At 32.8% G+C, this 23,879-nt stretch overlaps 3 protein-coding genes across 4 annotated transcripts in view; 1 reads left to right on the top strand and 2 right to left on the bottom strand.

Moving 5' to 3' along the window:
* The window catches only part of LOC106108645 (hemicentin-2-like), a 64,237-nt gene extending 58,707 nt beyond the window's left edge, over positions 1–5,530 (bottom strand). For both annotated transcript variants that reach the window (XM_013289899.1, XM_013289900.1), the window contains exon 1: positions 5,141–5,530. In XM_013289899.1, coding sequence (XP_013145353.1) covers positions 5,141–5,207 — 67 coding nt within the window. In that variant the 5' untranslated portion in view covers positions 5,208–5,530. The remainder of the gene's footprint in view (positions 1–5,140) is intronic.
* Positions 5,531–10,792: 5,262 nt separating this feature from the next.
* On the top strand, positions 10,793–12,360 carry LOC106108502 (putative uncharacterized protein DDB_G0278921). Its single transcript, XM_013289679.1, has 2 exons — positions 10,793–10,871; positions 11,430–12,360. The coding sequence occupies exon 2, from the start codon at positions 11,444–11,446 to the stop codon at positions 12,044–12,046; it is 603 nt and encodes a 200-aa protein (XP_013145133.1). The 5' UTR covers positions 10,793–10,871; positions 11,430–11,443; the 3' UTR covers positions 12,047–12,360.
* Positions 12,361–20,766: 8,406 nt separating this feature from the next.
* LOC106108510 lies at positions 20,767–23,865 on the bottom strand. Its single transcript, XM_013289686.1, has 6 exons — positions 23,687–23,865; positions 23,075–23,230; positions 22,572–22,688; positions 22,166–22,199; positions 21,907–22,074; positions 20,767–21,434 (listed from the first exon to the last, which is right to left on the bottom strand). Exons 1-5 carry the CDS (start codon positions 23,823–23,825, stop codon positions 21,918–21,920), a joined length of 603 nt encoding a protein of 200 aa, XP_013145140.1. The 5' UTR covers positions 23,826–23,865; the 3' UTR covers positions 20,767–21,434; positions 21,907–21,917.
* Positions 23,866–23,879: the final 14 nt, after the last annotated feature.

The following is a 23,879-nucleotide window of genomic DNA, read 5'->3' as shown; positions in this document are numbered from 1 at the left end:
TTTATTAGTTTTAGATAGTAGCACGGGCGTTTACTCCAAACTTTTGTAGTGAGATTAACTTTACTTAAAGGCTCTACTGGGAACCTCGGTTGGTAACTGTTTGTTACACTTCGTGATGGAAATCCGTTCTTACCGTTGGTTTATTAAAACGAACTATTTTTCATGTTATTTCCACATTCAGCACCAGTAGTTTCTTGCAGAATCATAAATTAATTCTTAATATAATTGCTTGAAATGTATTGATATGTTTTTATTTTTATTAAAAGCTGAAGGAAGAAAATTCGAGAAATATAATATTTATAAAATATTTTTACCGCAATTTCGAAGAAAATCCGCATGGAGTTTTGTACACAATTTTCTTTAAAGCGGGAGTTTATCAAGAATTTTACCGCTTTCTAATTTTATGGACTGGTATTGTTTTCAGTTGCAAAAATCTTCCATAAAGTGTTTATCTACATAATTATTTATTTACAGAGGAGATTATTAATGTTGCACGTTCGAAAACGTCAAACAAAATTGTTAAATATCGAGAGTTGATTTTAAATTTCGTAAGTTTAAATTATAGAACAGTGTCCCTGGATGTCCTAAATTAGAGACTGAACTAATAGAAATAACCGGAGTGAGTGCAACTGCGTCCCTATGTAAATTTACTAGAATTACTAACACGTACGACCCAAATAGAGACTTGTGGCTAAATCTATTGAATCTACCAATGAACTTCTAAAGTTGGTGGAACTTGAAACGCTTGGGCACATAGGTAAAATTTCTAGCCTGGATACGATAACTAACTTTTGGTTGGTAAGAAAAGAAGTTGTAAAATCCCTAAAAAAACTTTACGTAAGTGAGATAAGCCTGGGAGATGATGGTGATTATGGGAACCAACAAACAATAAAAGTAGTGAACAAAAAAAGGAAATAAAAAACACTTAGTTCATTTCACCAACAAATATACGAAGACGAACGACAATTTCTGATTAAAGAAAATTAAAATAATTTTTTTGAAACAGAATTCTCTAAAATTCTTCGTGAATATTCTGAATTTCCATAAATATTATAATCAAGAGATTTGCGGACGTAGTACGAGTATATTCTTATTAAAATTTTTATCCTTAACTAAGGCATAAGTTGACTCTTGATGCGGCAAAACCCGTATCTCGAAAGTAATTACAACTATAAACGTTAACCGTAACCTACTTTTTAAAATTCTAACGTTGGATAACCAAAATTTTTGTTCTTTTTTACCGTACATTTACCTTTGTTGAGAGTTACTAACAGATAGTAAAAGCTTTTTGAAATCGTCACGTAATATTTTCTATAGAAATAAAACTGACTACTTTATTGAAATATGTAGATATCAATTTTACGAGTACAAAAGACAAATCTACGATAAAAAATGGAACCTTACAATTTACTGTTGCAACTCTCTCCGTATTAGAAGGGAAGAAGTGGCAGAATACCATGAGACGTAACCTGCGGCATCTAACTCCTAAAGACAAAATGTACAAGTGTCATCATCATCATCATCATCTTTCTCCTTATCCTACTCCCGTAAGGTCGGTGCAACAGGTTTTTGTCCTCCACATAACTCTAGCATACGTCATCTCAGTCATCAATCCCTTGATCATGTCACCTTTCACGCAATCCATCCATCTCTCTAGGTCTACCTGTACCGGTGTACCCTTCCACATTCATAACTAACGTTCGCCTCGTAACATGTAATTCATCCTTCCTCATAACACGGTCATACCATGCTAACCTATTACTCCTTACCTTCTCTACCACTAGTGCTACTGTTTTGTAATAGCTATAAGACTTCTTAAAGTTAATTCATTCGTATAACGTATAGTTCTAGAACATAGAGGTCCAAAACTTATCTGTCATTTGTTTTGCGTTCCGTCATTTGTTACGGTGAATACATTTCTATGTACTGCTATCACCTTCATTATCTTAGAAAATAACAGAGATAGTTATAGTCTTAAACAGTACCTATATCCAGTTTAGGAAATACTGTAACGTTACTGTCCGAATTGATCAGTGCGTAGAGTAATGTAGAACAAGTCGTGTAATTGGATTCCTGGTTCCTTTGTCTCAGGAAACGTAAGACAAAGCACTGTTACAATTACAAAGACGGTCGCTTTGTACATTTTTTCATTTGAGTATGCTCCTAGCTTTCTGAAGACATTCCTAACATTTCGGCTGCTATAAGACATTTGTATCGTATGAAAAATTGACGAATAAATTACGGTTGAAGATTTTATTAAGCTCCTAGCTTTCGACCGCGACTCTGTCTGCGTGGGTTGAAAAAAGTAATCTATGTGTTCTAGACTATCCTCTACATCTATGCTAAATTTCATTTAGATCCTATCAGTATTTTAAGCTAACACTCTAACAAACATCCATCTAAACATTAACATATATAACATTAGCGATAATATCTACTCTGTAATAATTTAACATTGTTTTGTGAAATTTAATATTTCAAAAATCGAAAAGATAATCAGGAAATTACGTATTAAAATTGCATTACTGTATCATTAGAAAAATATCATTTCTCAGACGCTGTAGAAGCGAGCCGAATTAAGATTATTATCGCAAGAATGAACGAAACAAAACAATGAATATTAAAATATTCAACAATGTTTATTTATTGTGGGTTTTCACTGGCGAAACATTTGTATCAAAACATATTACTATCTCCGTTTTCTCAAATGTAACGAGAGGGACAGCAATACCTTTTGCTACAGGTTAAAAAAATTGTGAAAACTATAAAGGTTACAACACACTTGTCTACGTCTTGTTGACCCGGCAGCGACGTTCACCTGCCGCGTCGCCTAGACTGCGATACGTCATTCTGGCTTGCTGGGTTGACGAGGAGTGGACAAATGCGCGATAACCTTTTATTGCTTATCCGGTACTCTTGTAACTTCGAATGAAAAACATTGGATAATTTTACCATCGTTTTACTCTAGTAGGTTTTAATGTTTCTATTTAAAAATGTTATATTTGATACACAGCTACACCTGTAAAAATCCGTACGGGAAAAATGCAGTGCTCCTATAAATTTTAAATACATAATCCTTACATTTGCATTTGTAATTTTGGAGCATAAATTTGCATAAAAGTTAAGGTGCGCCAATTTACAGACAAAACAAATGTTATTGTTATTATTCAAAAGGCTCAAACACACGAATCTTGATCTACGACATATACATATTGCACAAAAAAACATACGCAATTCCAAGTTAATGAATCAAAATTAAACTCAGATTTCATGTGTACAATAAGGGCCTGTCCCACTAAATTGTAAATTGTCTGATAACAATCAAACGTGTAAAAAATATAATGGAAATATTGGATTTTATTCCCATATCTGACAGGGAAGTAATTTATCTATCTGAGCTTTTATCAGCTAGTGGTGGGATATGCCCTTAATTTCTCTATTTCTAATGTGAATAACAAAAAAGATAATACAATAATATCTTGAAGAAATTGTTAAGAATTTTTACATTGTAATGTTTTTAAACAATTTATAACTTAAGCTTTAGGTTTAAAGCTATTATGATATTCAAATATATCTAAAAGTTACCGTACACTAAGCTTGTCTGGTAACAGTTTGTGATTGTAAACGACTGATGCCACATCAAGTTTAGACTTGCAAATGTTCAACTAACGCATGCGATGTGGTGTATGCTTCGAATTTAATGCAACTCCAAAATAATTAAAGATTACTGCCCTTCCCTTACTTCTGATGCAGTATCTATAGTCAGCATAAACATGTTTACATTTACAAAGATTTAGAAATTATTAAACGTCTGATTTTAAAAGAAAACAAAAACGTATCAATCCGTATGATGCCGACCAAGAAGATACAAGTGATTGACAAATTTGCGTACAAATTTTTGATATTAAAGATCTACTTAAGAAAAAGATACATATTTATGAAGCTGTCTGTACTATTTTTCAATACGTCTATTAGAGCGAGCAGCTTTGATTAAACTGTGGCAGAACTGTTGTGCGATTGTCGATTGTTTCGCACCTAATTCAACTGTTTATTCGCACAACTACAAATCGGAGCGTGCGCACTTCTATATACGCTCATAGGAATCAAAGCATGACTAAAAAATTATGCGATAGTTTAGTTCCACGTTCTTAATGTTTAATTCTGAATTCAATCTTTTCTTACGTTATTCTTCAGTCTTCGTTTTTGTAGGTAACTTTCAATCTCAGTTCCTTTATATGCCCATCCTTGCGTAAAATGTATTTACAACATCTTAAGTCTGTTAACATTATTAATTAAACTATCAGAGTATATTGAAGCCCTCTATGGTTAGGAGATTTACTGGTAAGGAGTCTATACAAAAGGTCTTTGTTGCGATAAATCCACTCCAAGTTGTTCAGAAGGCAATTTCTTACACAATTATTTACTAGCTGTTCCGTGCAACTTCGCCCGCATGGAATTAAAAAAAAATATAGAAAACAGCCTATGTTGTTCACTGATAACGTAGGTTTTTAATGGTGAAAGAATTTTTGAAATCGGCGCAGTAGTTTTCGAGTTATTTCAATACATTCAAATATGTAAAAATACTTTATAATATTACCTCTTTATAATATTAGTATAGAATAAAGTGCGAAACGTATTCATCTTTTAAATATTTATATTTTACAAAGTATTATAAATAAAAAAAATTGTAGCTTTACCTGTCTGTATGTCTGTATGTTAATTGCAAAATTTTGAAAACAAAACACGTCATTTATCATAAATAATTTAGTAAAAAAAAGTACATACACAAATGATAGGTTAATTAATAAATAAATTTGTTTTACAGTAAAAAACAGTTCTTTTTTCGGAACTAATTTAGCGAGTAATTAATATGAGTATACCACAAATTATCTATTATGTCTTAATCGATTACGAAATAGTAATAAGTGTAAATAGTACTATTAATAAAACTGTAATTGTTATGTCACTGGTAAAACATTGTTAGTTAATTAGTGATTGGATTAGTCAGGCAATGAGAAACTTAAATCACCAATACAGAACAAACTAAAAATAACTTCATCAAAGAAAACAAAATAAAAACTTTTTTTTTAGTCAATTAAAACTTTTTTTGTTACGAAAATTGACACAGAAAATTACTCACCAACTTTAACAGCAACCGCGCAAATAAATGCTGCCAGAATTATGCTTCCAAACTCCGTATTTTTCATTTTTAAAACAATATATCACCATACATTACACAACGAAAAAACAGAACTCGTATTTATTATCCGTAAAATGATCTACTTTATAACCGCCGTGGATTGGCGCGCAAACGTTAATTCGTCTTTCATAATCACTTCACAACAATTAAAAAAAAAAGTGTAAAAAAAGTAAAATCAAACGTCCTTCGATTTTTAAATTTAAATTTCGAATTATTTATTTTTAATTTTGGCGCCAGACAAACGTTCGACACGCGCGCAAACTTCCAAATACCGTACGTAAAGTACACACCGCGCTCTGGTGATCGACCCCACCGGAACCACAGTCAATGGGCCCGCGACTGACGACTCCATGTGCACCGCACCGAAACGCGCCTTCTACAAACTTATATTCAACGTCGATGAAATCACCCTGATCCTTATTCTAAACGCAATAAAGTTCAAATTCCAAAAATTTGTACTTTTTGATAAATTTGTTATTATAAATGTAGAGTTCGTAGTTTTGTAGAGCGTACGCGCATGAAGTACGTGTACGGTACAATCTATTGTTATTCATGTCAAGAAGGACTACAATTGGTTATAAAAAAAATACAATAGGCAAAGGTAAAATAAAAATTAAGCACAGCTATTTAGATAAGAATTACGCAGCACAAAGGAATGTGATTATTAATAAACTAATACATAAAAAATAATAATAAAAAGTATTCAATATCACGCGATGTAGTTTTTAAACAATTAATTGGATATTTTTAAAGATTTCTTTAGTTTATTTAGAAAAATGTTTATTGCAAGAATGCCTTGTCTAATGAATTAGCAAAATAACTAGAATGTTTTTGAACTTGAGCTCTATTAAATAAATAAATCACATTCTGTTGTTTCACATGTTCAAAGGAATCTCACGAAGTAAATGGTGATTTGTCACTAAAATAGAAAAAAACAATACAAACAGGGTCGCTTTCAGTACAGGCACCTCCTAGGGCCAGATAATCCCTTCAGAAGCTTCCCTTCACAAACAAACGAGTGCGATTTCCTGTTTACAACTTGTTAAGCTCCACTTAAACTTGCGACTGTTTTCCCTCGTGTGTTGTCATAGGACAAGGTGTGAAATTTTTGGTTTAAATTTTAGGGACACTTTATTGTTGCTATATTTACAACAAAAGAGTACTTCTGGCTTCTACTATTATATTAAAAGGGAATATTTAATTCATAGCATAAAATGAGATCCATGAGGTCCATGAGCCTCGCTAGGAGGCGTAAGGGAGCTGCCCCCTCCCTTAGAAAATCGTAGAAAGTGATATAGAAATTATAAAAACTACTTTGAATAGAACAATATTTTTATTTACCCTTAGACAATATCTAGGTTATGTTGCACATGCAAGTTCGTTAATAAATTAAAAAATGTTTTTTTTATTAAATGTAGAGCTATTTCTACTACGGATTTAAAAACTATTATAGAACAGTCTCGGAAGAAACAAATAATAGCACAAGGCTAGAATTTGAAGTTCTGATATTTTACGTAGTAATAGAGTATTTTATTAACTAAAATCCACGATTCTAAATAAGTTCAGCAAAGCTGTAACTTAAAGCATGATGAGCGTAATTTTGTAAGCCATTCTTAACTCTATAATTGGTTTCTACATGAAAAATCCTAGTCTGGATAAAATGACGTAAGCCTGTCGATTACTGGATCTTAGTAGATGGATACTGGCTATATTGTTTATAATATCCCATCGTCCTCGCCAATGTGGTGTACGAAATAAAAGACGTGCGTAAGTTCGAGAGGTATAATTCGACTGATCAATTGTACATAATGCCGGGTACTTACAGACTAGGTTATATTCATGTACCTACTACATCACAGATTAAAATAACATTTATTTACTGGTACGTTATGTTAGGATGGAAAAATCGACTCAACAGATCTCATCTTGTCGTGTCCAACGAAGCGACGCGACCAGAGAAAGGTACTCAGTATTAACATCCAAGTGAAAGTCTTAATTATGTTGCAATATAAGTTTTCATCATGATCATCGGCTTTAAAATGTTTTCAACCATTTTAGTGGCAACTTCAGTGAAAAAAAAACACAATTTAGAGTCAGCATAATTTTTATATTTAGGATTCAGTAATATATAGAAACAGGTGTTCACAGTAAAATAACAAACCGATCGTATGATATTTCGAACAAATCCACGTATTGGAATATGTAAAAGCTGTGGAGATACGTGCAGCACGGTACGGCACGGGCTAGTCCGGGCTCTTATCTCACCGCAGTGTGCTGAAACTTGGAACAAATGACTAGCTACGGAAAACGAAAAATATTCCACAAATATTACTGTGGTTCCACATTTATACAAGATAAGTTTTCGCCCGCAATTTCGTTCGCGTGGAATTAAAATAAACAAAAGTATCCTCTAGGTTTTAGGTTTAGGCTACAAGCTCTAACAAACATATATCCATCTAAACTTTCGCATTTATAATATTAGTATGATTCTATTTTAGGGACAACGATATGCATAAAAGAAGTCAATATTTTTATGATGATGTTCATAACTTTCGTAACTTATATCCGTAATACGATCGTACCTTTGTTTTGTGCTTTAGGCAAACATTTGCGGACCCCCTATTGCATAGGATAATTGAATTTGGGAACGATTGAAAGGTATCCCTCTAGACAGCGGCGACCTTTAACCGTAGACAAGGGAAAGAAATTTATTCTTTGTTTTTACCTGACCCTCTTCGGTGAGGGGATACTTCAATATGTGGAACTCGATTTCTAATAACTTGTACGTTTTTGAATTAAACATTGTACAATTTCTTTTGGAGTAAATATAGGAAAGAGGATTGATAACAGGTACCTTGTAAACGGCCGATTACTGAAACGACATTTAAAGTAACAGCTTCTTAAATTATAACGTAACGCTTAAATTGCGAATACATTTCAAATTACGACGTCTATTACACTATAAGCGGAGAATACAAAGCGCATTTGAAATTCGTTTCAATATCTACTTAAAAGACTCATAATTATATTATCGTTCAATGTCAAGTTAGAATAAAACAGTTAATATTATTGTGTGAATGTTCTACATTCTAACTACTTTTCGTTACTCCATCAGTAACCATTTTACGACTTACGCAAAATGCAGTAAATGGTTAAACAATTCATGGTCACAAATCATCTGAACTTACCTTTCACAAGATAAGTTCACCACTATTAAAATGGTCAAGGTAATTGTAACTTTTAACCTCTGATTCTCTTGAGAATTTTAAACGTAAAATAATAGGTTATTACTTGCTCAATCATCTAACACTAATTGCGACTATCGCGGTTTTATTCAAAATAAGCTTTGAAGAGTTAGATGCAGACCCAAAATAAGGTGGAAAGAGGTAATTAAAATTCATGGTCGAGTGCCAAGATAAAGCGAAATGGAAGAAATTAAAAAATATAGCTGAGCACTATAAGGGATACAAGCTAGTAAGAAAGAGAGTAAACTTAGATAATTAAGAATTAGGAAAACAAAAGCGAGAAAATGAAATAAATATTCGTATACCAAGTATGCTATGAAAATATTTTAAAAAGCTAGTATCAGTCCAGATAGCGTATAAAAGGACAGTTTTATACCATCCCGGTGGCGCGCGGGTTTACGGCTTACCGGTGACGGGATGAAATGTATCCCAAACTTTAGAAGCGTACACTTTGGCCACTGTTGCGTGATAGTCCTTTGCCAAATTTCGTTGGCACTAACTTGCTACACAATCTGTTCATTAAGTTGATTGCGATATTTTCACATTTAATGACGGTAAGGCTTGAAAATCTAAAACATACAGAGATGGAAAAAAGCTAGGTAAAACGATCCCTAGTCACCCTAAACTAAGTCTAAGCTCTAAGTATATGAACCGATCAAAAGTAGATAGGTCTATAAAAATTATGAAAGACTAGCTGTTGCTCGCGACTTCGCCCGTGTGAAATAAAAAAATATAGCCTATGTTACTCATTGATAACGTAGCTGTTTAATGGTGCAAGAATTTTTAAAATCGGCCTAGTAGTTTTTGTGTTATTGAAATACATACAAAAATACAAATCTTTCCTCTTTATAATATTAGTATAAATGTAGATAGAGTATTGTCGTTAAAATGTGTTAAAATTAACCCTTTTTATAAGGTACTCCTTGTCGCGTTCTGAGTTTTGAAATTAATTTCTGAAGAGTATGTACCTCCAAACGCGAGACTGTCATGAGTCTTTATTAAGTAGTATACTGAGTCTTCGAGACATAAAGTTTAACAAAATTCAAGCTATGTTGTTGGCGATTTGTGTACAAAATACTTGGAAACTAGCTGGAACATCGGAATTTCATTAAGTTGAAATCAATCTTTGAGTTTGATGTTTAAGTTACGATTAAGTGCTTGGGTATAAATTAGAGAAACATTTTCAGTTTACATTTTGCAAAGTATATTAATATTAAGAAAACTCTTAACCGTACATTTTAAAGATTTCATTTTTTTAAATTACGAAATGATACGAAAATTCGTAGGTAAAATAACCCAAGTCCAAAAGAGCACCGAATTTTCTGGCTTCTATCAGACATATTTTTTAGACATTTTTTCATATGAATTTTACAGAATATCTTCAACTTAACTCAATGCTTGCTATTGAGTCTCCAAACTTGCGTATAAAAAGTAATAGTAGTATTTGTATATAAGCGCCATCTTACGGAAATAACTTAAAACCAGTCAGCCTTGTTAGTTACAAGTGTATCTCCATGAAAGGAAATCTGCAGAGCTTCAGTCCGTATACAGCGTCTTGAGTTAAACAAGAGATGGCGCTGTAACCATATAGTTGACAACAGAAAGATTGATATGGTAGGCAATGGTAATGGTAATGAAATAACCGTATAAATAATAATAATGAATAAAAACCGAATATTCAGTTTTGAAAACAATTTTTACACAAATTGTTATACTTAGTTCATAGTTAATTAGCGTAGTAGCATCTTCCTAATTATTTGTTAAGCAATAAACCAAGCTAACATTTATTTTTTTACCAATTATCTTGTATCTGGTGATGATTTGAATAAAGATGATTAAGAGTTAAGATAAGAACAGAATCCCTTTATGAAATAGCAAAATAATGTTATTTTAGTAGTTATCTAACCATTGTAATTTTGTGTTTATTTGTTACCTTATGTTTAATTTGTAACATTTAATTTCAATATATTACAAATAGGGTTGTTAACTCAACATCGAAATCACGGCGTCCGATACTAGTTGTTAATATATTTACTAGCAATATAACTTGCGTGCGTCACCTGGAATCTACTCGTCGTAAATTAGGTCACTGTCCTATAAAACACTAGTCAACATCAGAACAAAATTTTCATGCCGCGCTTTATCTCTTGATCCATTTACTTTCCTCTTGATTATTTTTTGTCGCGTCTTATTTTATGTTTGCCGTCAGTTTCAAAAATGATGTGTTTGCAATCAAAGCTTTGTTTTGATATAAATTACAAAGGTGTTAACGCGCATGACGGAAATGTATGACCGCGCACCCATTTCTGATTGGCTAGTTAGTTCAATGTTTGTAAACCCCGTCCGACAAAGCCTTCTCGCATTCGGGTGTGGTCCAGTGTTTTTCCTGGTGGCTTATATTTCCCGACGAAAACATTTATAAAAGGGTATGTCTGTTTTTTAAATTATCATTGCTCTTGCCTTAATATGTTTATCGTTGTTGTTTCGTAGCGCAAATTATTGTGATTTGATTTGTAATAGATTCATCATGGATTTTTATTTATGTTTTGTATAACTCACCTGCACATGCGAAGGTTTCAACATCGATCAATACTATATCGTCTATAAATAGATTTCAATAGTTCCTAGTGAAAATGTTTATGATTGTCATATTTTTTTTAGCGATTACTTTATGAACTAAGTAGTTTTACGTTTGTTATTCTATAAATAATTGTAGGCGACTCTCAGAAATATTCTGTTTGATGAAAATTATACAGCGAGTAACATTTGTCATAGTTATACATCTTTTATTATTCTACCTATATCATGTACTCAGTAGTAAGATAATTCTTATGGTGCGAGTTTACCTGTTCTTCCCGCCTTTATACTTGTATCTATGACATTATTTGTTATCTTTTATGTAAAAAGTTTAAATAAATAAAACAAATCCTTTCAATAATAGACAATTTTAGGATAATAAACGACATGTCTTGTTTCTATTTCAGAATTTGCAAACAAAATGAGTGTAAAAGAGGATATATCTACCCAAACTGGAGCTTCTAATGATGAAGCTCCTGATAATGGAGCTGTCAATGATGAAGATAAAAATGATAAGGATAATGATGATGAGATGAATAACTTGGAATGTACCTGTAATCAAAACAAGGAAAGCAATGATAACAAGGATAATAATGACACGAAGGATAATGATGATAACAAGGATAATAATGACAATAAGGATAATAATGATAAAAAGGATAATGAAGATAACAAGAATAGACGTCTTAAGGTTCAACGTATCCCCGTTAATCCACTTCTAACTCCGGATTATAAACTGTGTGATGAATATATACCAGCAACAGCTGAAACCCCAGGTTTTTTAAGGTTCAAAGATATGTGGCTTGAAGAAGTCCCAACCATAGTAATAAATAAAACTACCGGTGAAACATACCGTACATGTGAACCGTATAAGAATTGCAAAACAGGGATAATAACAATACGTAACGAGTATGATAATCCAACGGATCGTCCACCGAGACGACCAACGAACTCGGCACCGCCCAAGAAGAAAGTTGTGAAGAAACAAACTCGCAACCCTTTCAAGAAATTCAAAAAGATGTAACTTTTATTCATCGTAATCGGCTACATAGTAGTGATTTTCTCTTTTATGCTTATTAGTGTTAACGTGTATTTTAATATACACTATGTACTTTTCTAGAAAGCAACTACTTCGTTTCTCAGAATCATTTAAATCATCTGTTTTGTCTGTTTTATCCAGTTATAAGTAAAGAGGTGCCAATTTCATTTGTTCATGATTGGATTCATAGTAATTCAGAAATGTCACAGTAATTATTGATATTCATTATTCGGTGTTGTATTCACAGTAACCTTTTCAGATCATCAAAATTATAGGATAAATTGATAATTACCTTTCATTCACAGCATTCGTCGTATGGTATTTCATAAATCTATTATTATACTGATATAAATAAATTTTAGATTCCGTCTATGTTTTATTTCTTTCAACCTGAATACATTTTTACTTGTGACCTTCTTTGGGATTTCCTTTTAGAACTAAGATACAGATTTTAACTTACGTTAGGTTCTTCAGACACAGTTTTCATTACTATTATGAGAGAAGAGGGCAAATAAGATTTAAAATCAACGAGATGCTCCACAACGCTTATGGACATCCGAAATCATAGATAAGCTCTGTAGCTTCTGTATGCGGTATGAGCTTATATTTCAAAGGTTATTTCATGGTTGATTTTACTAAAAGTATTCTTAAAGTACTGGTCGATTATCTTACTTATATCATAAATGCGAAAGTTTAGATGGATAGATGTTTGTTAGAAATTGTAGCCTAAGTATATCTGAATTTAATTTGACATAGATATAGAGCATAGTCTGGAAGAACATAAAAATTACTTTTGTTTTTTTTTCTTAAATTTCACGCAAAGTCGCGAGCGATAGTCAGATTTTTATAAAATGCTTGTACACTTAGAATGTTTCGTTTCCTAGTCAAAAGATGGCATTATTGAGCAATTTAAAAAAAAAAACAATTTTTTGTCGACTAATTTATTTATGTACAATTATAGATGGCGGTAGTAAGTGAAGGTAAGACCTAAACTTAAGATTTGAAAGTGTATTCATTATCCAAGTTCCTTAATGATCATTTATAAATTTACTTTTTATACCGAAAAAAGGATGAAAGCAATCTACAAAGCAAAATCTACAAAGATTTAATCAAATTTTTATTATTTATACTTCTACATATTTCGATATCTTGTAACAATAAAAAAAGTAAATCGAAAACAGTTCCAAATAATAATCACAAAACTGTTGTTTTCACAAACATTCAGAATTCAGATGGGAAAATAATTAAATAAATATGATATTACATTTATTATGCCTCAAACTACACATAAAACATTTATTTCAGTTACAACCAAGGACTTTTATTAACACACACAATTATATTTTACAGTAAACGTAATTCTGAGAAAAGGGTTATTTGTCCGAGATCACCTCGACGGGAGCACTGTCGTGCGACGAATAGGGAGTTAATTTTTCTTACGTCATTTCTGTATAATAGTCGAATCAAAAACCGAACAAAACATGACACATATAAGGTATGTATACACCTATAACACAACACAGAATAGCTTATATTTTTTTCTTTAACTACACCACATTTATTTCCAAACTAATTGAGGGAAAATTAAAATTTCTTAAATTTTTTGAAGGGTACGGTATAGTTTATTTTTCGTTCAGCCTTATTTCTTGGGGGCTTATTTTGTGCTTGCATTTCATTGCTTGGACCGGCGCGTGCATATACGTTTTCAGAACTTCCAAGGCTTGCCAAATTATTAGCTCCTTCATCGTCCAAACTTAGATTTTTTCCTTCACTTAGACCAACTTTTATATCTTTAGTTTTACTACATTCACCACCATCATTGAATGTGTTCTGTTCATAGGTTGGAATGTAAGTTATATCATCGTCACTTGAACTTTGATCGTTTTCCTCTTTTAAATATTCAGTTTTAGGTGATTCATCCTCATTATGAATGTCTGCCGCTAACTGACTTAAAATATTATCTGTATCTTCATCACTTGAAGTTAGCTCTTGTTCTTCTTCATCTGAAATGACAAATACGTCGTTTGTTTTACTAGTTTCACCGCCATCATTGGAAGCTATCTGAGGTATTACGTAGTTTGGCTGTTTATTCAGATCTGTAAAGATGTTTTCTTTGCTAACCGTCTCAAGGCGAAGATTTGTAGTATTATCATCTTTAACGCAATAATCTTGATGCTTTGATTCATTTACATCTGTTGAAGGAGACCCGTCCATCTCATGAAAGTCGCTGTCTGAAAATCTAAAAAGATCATTTGTATCATTGCTGCCTTCTTCGTCGGTGTGGAAAAGGCCGCGATCTGTCGTAGTCTGAATTTCGTTTTCATCCTTACTAGTCGAATCACAGTTAGTATCGTCCTTATTTGTTGAACTTACAAGGACATCGTTATTTGTTTCTTCGGAGTTACCTCCATCTGGATTTGCTGCAATATTCGAAGAACCATCGCTTTCATCATTCTGGGATTCTGGTGATGATTTCAAAGCCTTAGTAGCTTCAGTCATTTTGGATCTTATAATTTTCTGTGAAATAAAAATAATACTTTAATAGAAATAAACCCAATCATCATCATCATCGCCTAACCTGCCTTATCCTACTCCCTTAAAGTCGGCGCACCGGGTTTTCGTCCTTCAAATAACTCTATCATCTGTTATCTCAGTCATCACTCCCTTCTAGATCATGTCACCATCCACGCAATCCATCCATCTCTTTCTAGGTCTACCTCTACCGATGTACCCCTCCACATTCATGACTATAGACCGTCGTGTTACATGCGATTCATCCATGTAACAAGACGGATGTTAGAAATAAACCCAATCATGTTTTATAAATTGCATTGACATTAATCATATTTCAATGAGTAGGAAAAGTTGACATTTATTAATTATGCTATAATAAAATTACTCCATAGATTGTTCTTAATTTGATAGACTGAAAACACTACCATTAAATATTTCACGAGAAGCGCTCGGTGCATTTTGCCGACGGCCGACGGCAATAGCTCTACGATTTGACCAATTCTTTAGAAAATCATGCAGAAAGTTTGGTGATCCCAAAATAGATAAAGCTAATCATTCTCGAATTCTGAAAACGTATTTTGATGACTTTTTGATAATAAAAAAATTCTGTACACAAAATAATGAAGTTTATTCGAACTATTATTGATAAGAACGAAATTTGCTATTAAGTAATTAGTAAAGAATCCACACATGAATAAAATAATAATTGTTTAAAAAAATACACTTTCAATTCAAGCATATGTTTCAACATAACTTTAAAATGGCGCTCAAAAAAATTCAAATTTACTTAGCATTTATAAAAAAAGAGTAAAACTTACAAACCAACGTAAATTTAAAGTCAAAAATAGGACAAAAAGTTCCTAACTTATCGTTAACACAATACTTCACCACAAAGTAACAAAAGACGTACGAAATCTCTATTTTTAGATAAAACCTAAATATTCGACTACTATTGTTTTATTTGAAAAAAGTTAAGGAAAACCTTGTTGTAAACTCAAAAGAATACTTACCACTGTATCACTAGACTCGGGAAACTTGTAACACTTCTTTTATGAAATTTTCGACTGAAATGTAAGAAGACCGTACGCGACGCCTTACCAAAAGGCTCTGACGGACGCACTTCGGTTTCATACACACAAAGCTTCAGCCAATAGGGGCTGGTTTCATAAAGGATGCCTGTCATGCGCACTACGAGTTGACGTTTTTATTTTTATTTCGTCTCTTATTAAGATCGAAAATTTGATTGGACAGTACAATTATAGACGGCTTAACAACATTTAACAACATTGTTAACTAATAAATCTGTTATTACTCATAGTAATGGAAATATTCATAAAAAGGCTACGGCGTCGTTTCACGACTGTAAGGGCAAGCCTCTGTGCATATAGTATGCATTTTGTTTGTTTCCGTTTCCAATACCTCGCCCTGAGGACTTTATACAGCGTTATTGAAACAACCTTGTTAAGAAGACGTGTTTATTTCAGAAAACGTTTAAATTGAACGAAATGAAAGGCACGATATGTTACAATTATTTTATTTTAATAAATTTTAATACATATATTAATTATACATATGAGTTTATGTTTTTTTTTTAATTTCTCTATTTTGTTATAATGTGTTCAATGCAAAATACAATATCTTTGTCTGACAACATATATGAATACAGCCAAAGAGTCAGTAAAGGCTTAGTCTTTATTAAATCTATTATCATCGTGTTAATTTGATAAATAATAAAGAGACAAGAATAGATTATTATTTAATAAAAATCTTATAACTTTTTTCACATGTGTTTTTAGACATTTTAAATTGCATTTAAGTAGTTTAGATGTCCGGAATATTATCATCCTTCTTGAAACGTTTTTTTGGTTTCACATCTGGCTTTATTGTTCGTTTTCTTGTCTCCTTTTCCTCGTCTTCATCGGTTATTGGTTTAGATGTAGAATCTATTTCTCCACAGGATGAAGCTGTATCGGTCGGTGCATCGCTTTCAATTTCTGTACCATTATTGTTTGAATTATCTTGACTGTCAGGAGAGGTATCATCTCTGTCATTGTTATCAACATCGCTGTAATCGTTTTCAGATTCATAGTCATCAATTGAAGCGACATCTGGTGTCGAAATCTGGTTATTATTCATAGTAATCCGTGTAGTAAACGTCGACGACGTAGATGTTACTTGCACAGACAAATTCTGTGAAGATTCACCAAGGTTTTGGATGCTCACCATCATTGTGTTATTATTGTTCGTACTGTTATCGTTATTGTTATTTCTGAAAATTTGTAATTCTCTACCTGTGTAAGTCGTAGAACTAATTCCAAACTCATCATTTTCGATAATTTCATTTTCTGATGGTAATATATTGGGATTTTCTTCCGCCATTATTACGTTCGTATTGTTTTCTGAAAAATCATTTTTTTATTTTACTTTTAATTCTTACTTTTCTATTTCTCCCTAAATTATTAATTGTGTTGTGATTTGAAAATTGATTCGCACAATATGGCTAGTAGTCTAGGCAAATGCCAATGTAGCGACGTTGCAAATTTGACTGCGACATACACTGATACCTGTAAATGTGCATTTGTGTATCCCCGAGAATACAAGTATGAAATTTGATTCCCCCGCTTATAAAAACAGTCATTTACAATTCTTTTCCCAACTTCACTCAACAACTGGTATCATGGTCAAGGTTAAAAAAAAAGTAATGCATCATGGATTAAAATTAAAACAAAATACGTTCAGAAGATAACTTACTGTTTCAAAACTACGTTTAAAGAAATTAGTATGATTTTCTTCTTTCAAAATACACAAGAACTGTTCGCGTCGCCGCTCCCGAAGCCTCTGGCGAGCAGCATTTATTTTCAAGACATCTAGAACATGTTTCAGCCAATCGGGAAGCTTTTTGCGTTTACTCGTCATACGCCATATTAGGGTGAGTTTTCACTGTATTAACACCAATATTACGATAATATTATCGTCCGTTTCCTTCTCTTGTAGAAAAACAGAGATAGCGATGTTCGAATACAATTTTCACGTCATTTGAAAGTCACCTTTACTTGATTCTTGTATAATGTTGTTTTGATATTTACCGTTTGCTAATGATCATCTCATGAAAACTGGTGCATAGTCTTATCAGTGGTTATGATAATATTAAAAATACAACTGTTTTATACAACATTTTACCTAGCTAGTGAACTCACGAATTTGTAGGCTATACAGTTCTTTCTTCTAAACTTTGAAAGGAGATTAACGGTAATAGAAAGCACCACTTCGCATATAAATAATTTTCGATATTCGTCTTCTGTAAGATAAAAAAAAAAATCTTTACAGTTAACTCCAAATTCAAACCAATTGTATCCGACACCTTGTTTGTGACTGTTATCGTCTCGGGCTAGTTTTGCATAAAACATGGCCTCGGACACTGTATAATTTCTTTAAAATTAAATCAATGTGTCGAGAATCTTATTGCAGCGAATACGACCATCGGTCGTCTGGTGCAAGTTATTGAATGATTTTAAATAAAATTTTCGACCAGAATAGGTATGACGAACGTCAATGAATTTTATTTGAAAATCTGAAGGGTTTTTCCATAAAAGTAAGATAGTGTTTCAAATACATTTTATCTAAAACATACGTCCATTTGATGCCGTGATCACCCGTGGAGGATTTTTCACAAATCTTGATTATTGAAGCATTATCATGCGTATGATGGTGTGGAAGATGTATGATCAAGAATGGAGTGATGACTGTGTTGACATATGATAGAGTTTTGTGGAGTACGAATACCCGATGTGTCGACCCTACGCGAGTAGAATAAGGTGGGGGAGGTGGTGATAATGATTGTGTAATGTGAACTGGGCCAATAAATAATAACGTACTTATATATCTAAAGCAGTGTTGTGGTACATATTTATGGTGAATTAGATAACCAAATTGACCATATCAATCAGTGGTGATCAGTGTTACAACATGTTAACTAAATGGTATCTTACATTATTTGGAATAACACAGATAGAATTTGAGAGAAATCAATTAGCATTTTAATCAAATATGTTATTATATGTTTAAAGTACGAAACTTTATTACTTACATAACACATAGTCACAAACACAAACGCAGGTAAGAAATCACTTATACTGAAAAAGATTTTTTAATTCTCATATTTAAATATCTTAGTATTAATTAAATTTTAATTAGTAGGAAAAGTTGATGTTAACGAATAATTATGCTATTATAAAATTACTCCATAGATTACTCTTAATTTGGTACACTGAAAACATTACGATTAAATATTTCACGAGTTGCGCTCAGTACATTTTGCCGACGGCCGACGGCAATACGATTTGACAATTTTTTTAGAAAATCATGCTGAAAGTTTGATCCCAGAATACATAAAGCTAATCATTCTCAAGCTCTAAACATACTTATCTTGGTAAATAAAGGAACGCATTTTATCTTTTATAATAATTTATTTAATCACAATAAGTATAAATACATAAGTTATTGAATTTATATAAAGCCTACGTAAGTGCTGCAGCAAAACATGTTTACGACAAAATTCTCGAAACTTCGCCATTCCAGATTTGAAATAAAATCTTCTTATTTAAACCATTTCTTAGAATGTTTATTTTTAAACTTTTTTTCAAAACATAAATAAAGTTCTAATTTACTTTGCTTTTGTTTTTTTACGTTATTTGATAAATACGTGAAACTACACATGAAATTAAAAATGTAGTCAGCTGGGTGAATAGCACGAAATTAACCAACAAAATTTGTAATTAACTTGTACAGCGCCCCACCGATGTATTTAACACAAGCTTCGTCAATGGCATTACGAACACTTTCTCACAAATTTTCGTGCTAGACCTCAGTATTCAACAAAAATTACTACGGCGTATCTGTGCAGTAGCAATACTTCCTTAGCTTTGGTATCAATTATTTAATCTATGCTGATATCTTTGGTAAGTGTCGAAGCTTAATACATATGATAATAGAGATAAATTGCATAATTTAAATATGCTACTGTTAAGACGGAAATACACATGCCAGTAAAATAGGGCTACAACTGGAGTGCCATATATTGTCACAATGTATTCACACACCAGTAAAATATCACCGAGATCGTATTGGTGTAATTAATACAAAGTGTTGTGGATTGATAAGGAGATTTGATCTACAATTAATACTTACTACTTAATACTTACTTTAGAAAAATGTGTGTCTTAAACGAATGAAAAGAATATTAAAGACGAGGAAATAAATATAAAAATAAAGTCTTTCAATGTTTACAACACTAAGTAAGCAAGTGTGTCAGCTACTTGCATGTGTATTACCGGACAAGAGTCAAATTATAAAGTAGATTGCATACGGACTAAACGCTAAGTTATCACAACACTATTCTTATATTACGAAGAAATTGTGCAATAATATATTCTTATAACATATAGAATCACCATCACCAGCTCACTATATGTCCCCACCGTGTGATTAGGCCACAGTCAACCACGCTGGCCCAGTGCGGGTTGGTCGACTTCACACATATCTTTGAATTTCTTCGCCGATATGTGTAGGCATCGCGATGTTTTCCTTTACCGTAAGAACGTCGGGTACATTATGTACAGATCAAAATTCGAAAAATCGAAAATCATATTGGTACATGGCGGGATTCGAACCCAAGACCTGTATATTATAAGTCAAGTGCTTAAACCTTTAAGCCACCGACATATAGAATGATTATTAATAATACTTTAAATATTAATTTAATTATACTTAACTGTACGTTTAATTCCTTAGATATATAATTTACAAATATTTACAGTCTAATCAACCAAAGAAACTATGTACATTTTTTTACATTTCATAATTTTTATACAAAAACTTACAATTTCTATGGATTGTGCTTATGTTGGGATCTTAAAAGGTAAATTTACATCCGTGGATTTTGTTATAAATGCATACAATAAATGTCTTATACTTAGTAAAGATTTTCAGTACATGCTAATATCTGACTTCTATTTCTAAATTCCTGATATACAGCGTGCCTTTTGCTAAACCTTACCTTTGACTAAACTATCGCACAACTATTGTGAGATTGTCGATTATTTTGCAGTCAATTCAACTGTTTACTTGCACAATTAAAAATCGAGTAGTGTGTTCATCATAGCAAGACTAAATAGTTGTGCTATAGTTTAGTTTCAAGGATGCGCTCTTATCAATAAATATTATCACCATGGCACAAGTGAGCTAGAATAAAATACTAATGGTTACAATAAGTCCACAATGGTGGTATAACTGCTTTCTCGATTGTCGGAATACGACTGCCGCAAGGTGAAGCTGATGTTCAGTCTATATTGATTCTTTCGATTACATTGTTAACACTGGCCACCGACAAAGACAAATGTAATAAAAACTAAAATACGATTTTAGGTGAAAAACAAGTGCAAGATGTGACATGAAGAAAAAAAACGTAACATGTCAGCTATGTAATTATATTGTATACTTTGTGTTAAATAAAATAAAGAAGTCATATAAATCAAGATAGTAATAGTTTACATTTATTCACCTGGCAGAGAAGATATGCTTGTTTTAATTACGATTAGTCAACGACCCATATTCAATATCCTTCATGGAGGTCAATACACTCCAATAGCCTTAATTCACACTGTTTTTCTTCAATATGATTCGCACTTTACTAGATACCAAAATTTTCATGTTTTTATAATAAAACCTCACACATTGTTCTATATTCTTTAGCGTTTACTACAAATTATGCTTACTTAACTGAGAATAAAAGTTTTTTTTTTAAATGGTCCCTTTTCATTTACAACCACACTTGACACTACACTGCGGTGTTACACGCATTCTGTAACAAAAGAATTCCATATATCTGTAAATCAATCATTAAAAAAAAGTATACGACCCCCGAAGAAAATTCTATAAATATTTTCGATAATGTAACTTTTTATAACAAATAATAATGAATAGTTTTGTATCAAAATAATTCAAAGAACCGTACTTATAGACGCTAAGCGACCATTTTTAAGGCCGTGCGAATGCTCGCTAAATGAAAATTTTCTCTTAAATTTAGTGATCTCCTTTATAGGGCTCCTACTACTTAGTACTACTTAGGTTTTGACCAACCTTAAGGTGTCACCTCAGTTTAGATTTAGGAAGACCCTTAACTAAACTGTCATCGATCTAAGAGTACTTCTAAGTTGGTTAAAACGAGTATTCATAAAACGACCTCTACCTTAGTAGATCATTTTAAGTATTAATTTTAAAAGGATTACAAAGAAAGACGATCATACAAAAGTTGGTTTATGAGAAAAGCATACTTGTCCATCGATCACACGGTAGTGGGCGGCTGCAAGACCACAGCTGCATGGCGGACCTGCATAGCCGCTGGTGAGTACCTCGGGCAGCTAGACTCTACAGCCGTGGTCCCAGAAGCTTGGGACGGCTGCGGACCGTATAGAGCATCCGCCGGCAGCACTTTTATTTCGCTATTATAAGAAAAGTTTGTAATTTACATTATAAAATTAAAAAAAAAAAACAAGTGACAGATATATTTATTATTTATTTTAATTATTTTACCTGTTTAATTCATCAGTCTTATATTCGACACTACCTGAAATTCAAGAAATTACATTAAATAATATGTTACCACGCTCTTGAACGTTTACAGCATTAATGTTTACACAATTTATGTAATTTGGTTTTAATTCTTTTTTTCAATACGATGATAAGAACATAATGCATTCCTATGTGTATATTTGCATAGTACTAAACTAATCTAAGGGGACTTCATTCTGCTAAGACCGCGCGCACTTCTTTAACCAAACTGTCGCACAACTGTTTAGTCGCGCGTTGCGTAGACTACTCGATTTTTAGTTGGGCAACTAAACAGTTGAATTTGCTGCTAAACAATCGACAAGCACACAACAGTTGTGCGATAGATAGTCCAATGCGCACATGTTTTTTTTTTAATTTCATAATTTACCTCTTCGTCGTCGACAGCGTACCACGACACACAATAGTAGGACAGCAAGCGCGGCGATGACAAGCGCAGCCGCGATGACGGGCGCAGCGCGCGTCGCCTCTGTTACCGAAAAATTGTCTGCGTGAAGAGATATCACGGCATTTAATAATATTTGCTACTCAAGATGAAATACAAAATATAAAAATATCTAACTTATAAAGAACAATCTTACATAGAAACGAGACGTTGTTAATCTTGATAATTTAGTAGTAGGGGAATTATAAGCTTCTCAATAAATTTATAGAAAACAAGCTGTTGCTCGCGACTTGGTCTGCGTGAATTTTTAAAAAAAATAGTCTATGTTCTCACAGATAAATTACCTTTATAACGGTACATGAATGTTTCAAATTAGCCCAGTACTGTTTTAGTTATTTCAATACATACAAAAAACAAATCTTTCCTCTTTATAATTAGTATAGACAGAGAAGAAGTTAGCAATCGGTGCAATACGAAGTTATACTAACCGTGTACAATAAGGGAAACGGTAAGTGAAGTGAATCCTCTTTCGTTTTCTACATGCAATATGTAGTCTCCCGCGTCTGGTGGACCCACGTCGTCAATACACAGCGTGAAGCGGTAACATCCGTCCACTTCTTCTTTATTTAGAGCTCGGTAACGACCTGCGAAAATATAAACAATTGTTACTAATCAACATTGTAAAACATCTCTTCTCTCATTGGAAAAATAGATAAAAACTACAATTACGGTGTGTTGGAAGGCAAAATGCCATCGAATATTATAAATGCAAAAGTTTAGAAATATGGATGGAAGTTTGTTAGAGTTTGTTGCCTAAACTACTGAACGGATCTCGATGAAATTTGGTACAGATGTAGAAGATAGTCTCGAAGGCCACATAGGCTACTTACTTATATTTTTTTTATATTCCATGCGAACGAAGTCGCGGATGAAAGTTACTAAATAATGTCATAACGAATCCAAACATCTTTATTGTTATCAGTGTCAATATTAGGTAATAGACATAAAGATGATACGACCTTTATAAACTCATGAATGATTAGCGTAAAACATCTGAAATAGTTAAATATCTTATTGTGGTATCTGTTAGAGTTGCTTACCAATCTGTGATGGTACATCCAGTCTCCAACTGCTCCACATCCATGTGGCGTCATCTGGCGGTGGTGACGCGCAAACTGTCGCATACACCCGGCCTTCGCCGCCACGCCACGAGTGCACCGACGTCGCCTCGAAGCCCATAGGCGGCCCCAGCACTTTTAATGTTATCTCTTCTGACAGGTGGATTCTATTGAA

This window comes from Papilio polytes, unplaced genomic scaffold (assembly GCF_000836215.1).
Source record: "Papilio polytes unplaced genomic scaffold, Ppol_1.0 DF821511.1, whole genome shotgun sequence".
Taxonomy (NCBI): domain Eukaryota; kingdom Metazoa; phylum Arthropoda; class Insecta; order Lepidoptera; family Papilionidae; genus Papilio; species Papilio polytes.
Note: the sequence above shows the minus strand (reverse complement) of the source record. Positions and strands in the feature narration are given on the sequence as shown.

What these genes read in the sequence shown, in the direction of transcription:
- LOC106108502 (XM_013289679.1), top strand. Translation starts at nt 11,444, where the DNA reads ATGAGTGTAAAAGAGGATATATCTACCCAAACTGGAGCTTCTAATGAT.
- LOC106108510 (XM_013289686.1), bottom strand. Translation starts at nt 23,825, where the DNA reads ATGGGCTTCGAGGCGACGTCGGTGCACTCGTGGCGTGGCGGCGAAGGC. An exon ending in GGATGTACCATCACAGATTG is followed by an intron (nt 23,231 to 23,686) that starts GTAAGCAACTCT and finishes ATATTTTCGCAG; the next exon opens with GTCGTTACCGAGCTCTAAAT. An exon ending in CGTTTCCCTTATTGTACACG is followed by an intron (nt 22,689 to 23,074) that starts GTTAGTATAACT and finishes CTCTTCACGCAG; the next exon opens with ACAATTTTTCGGTAACAGAG.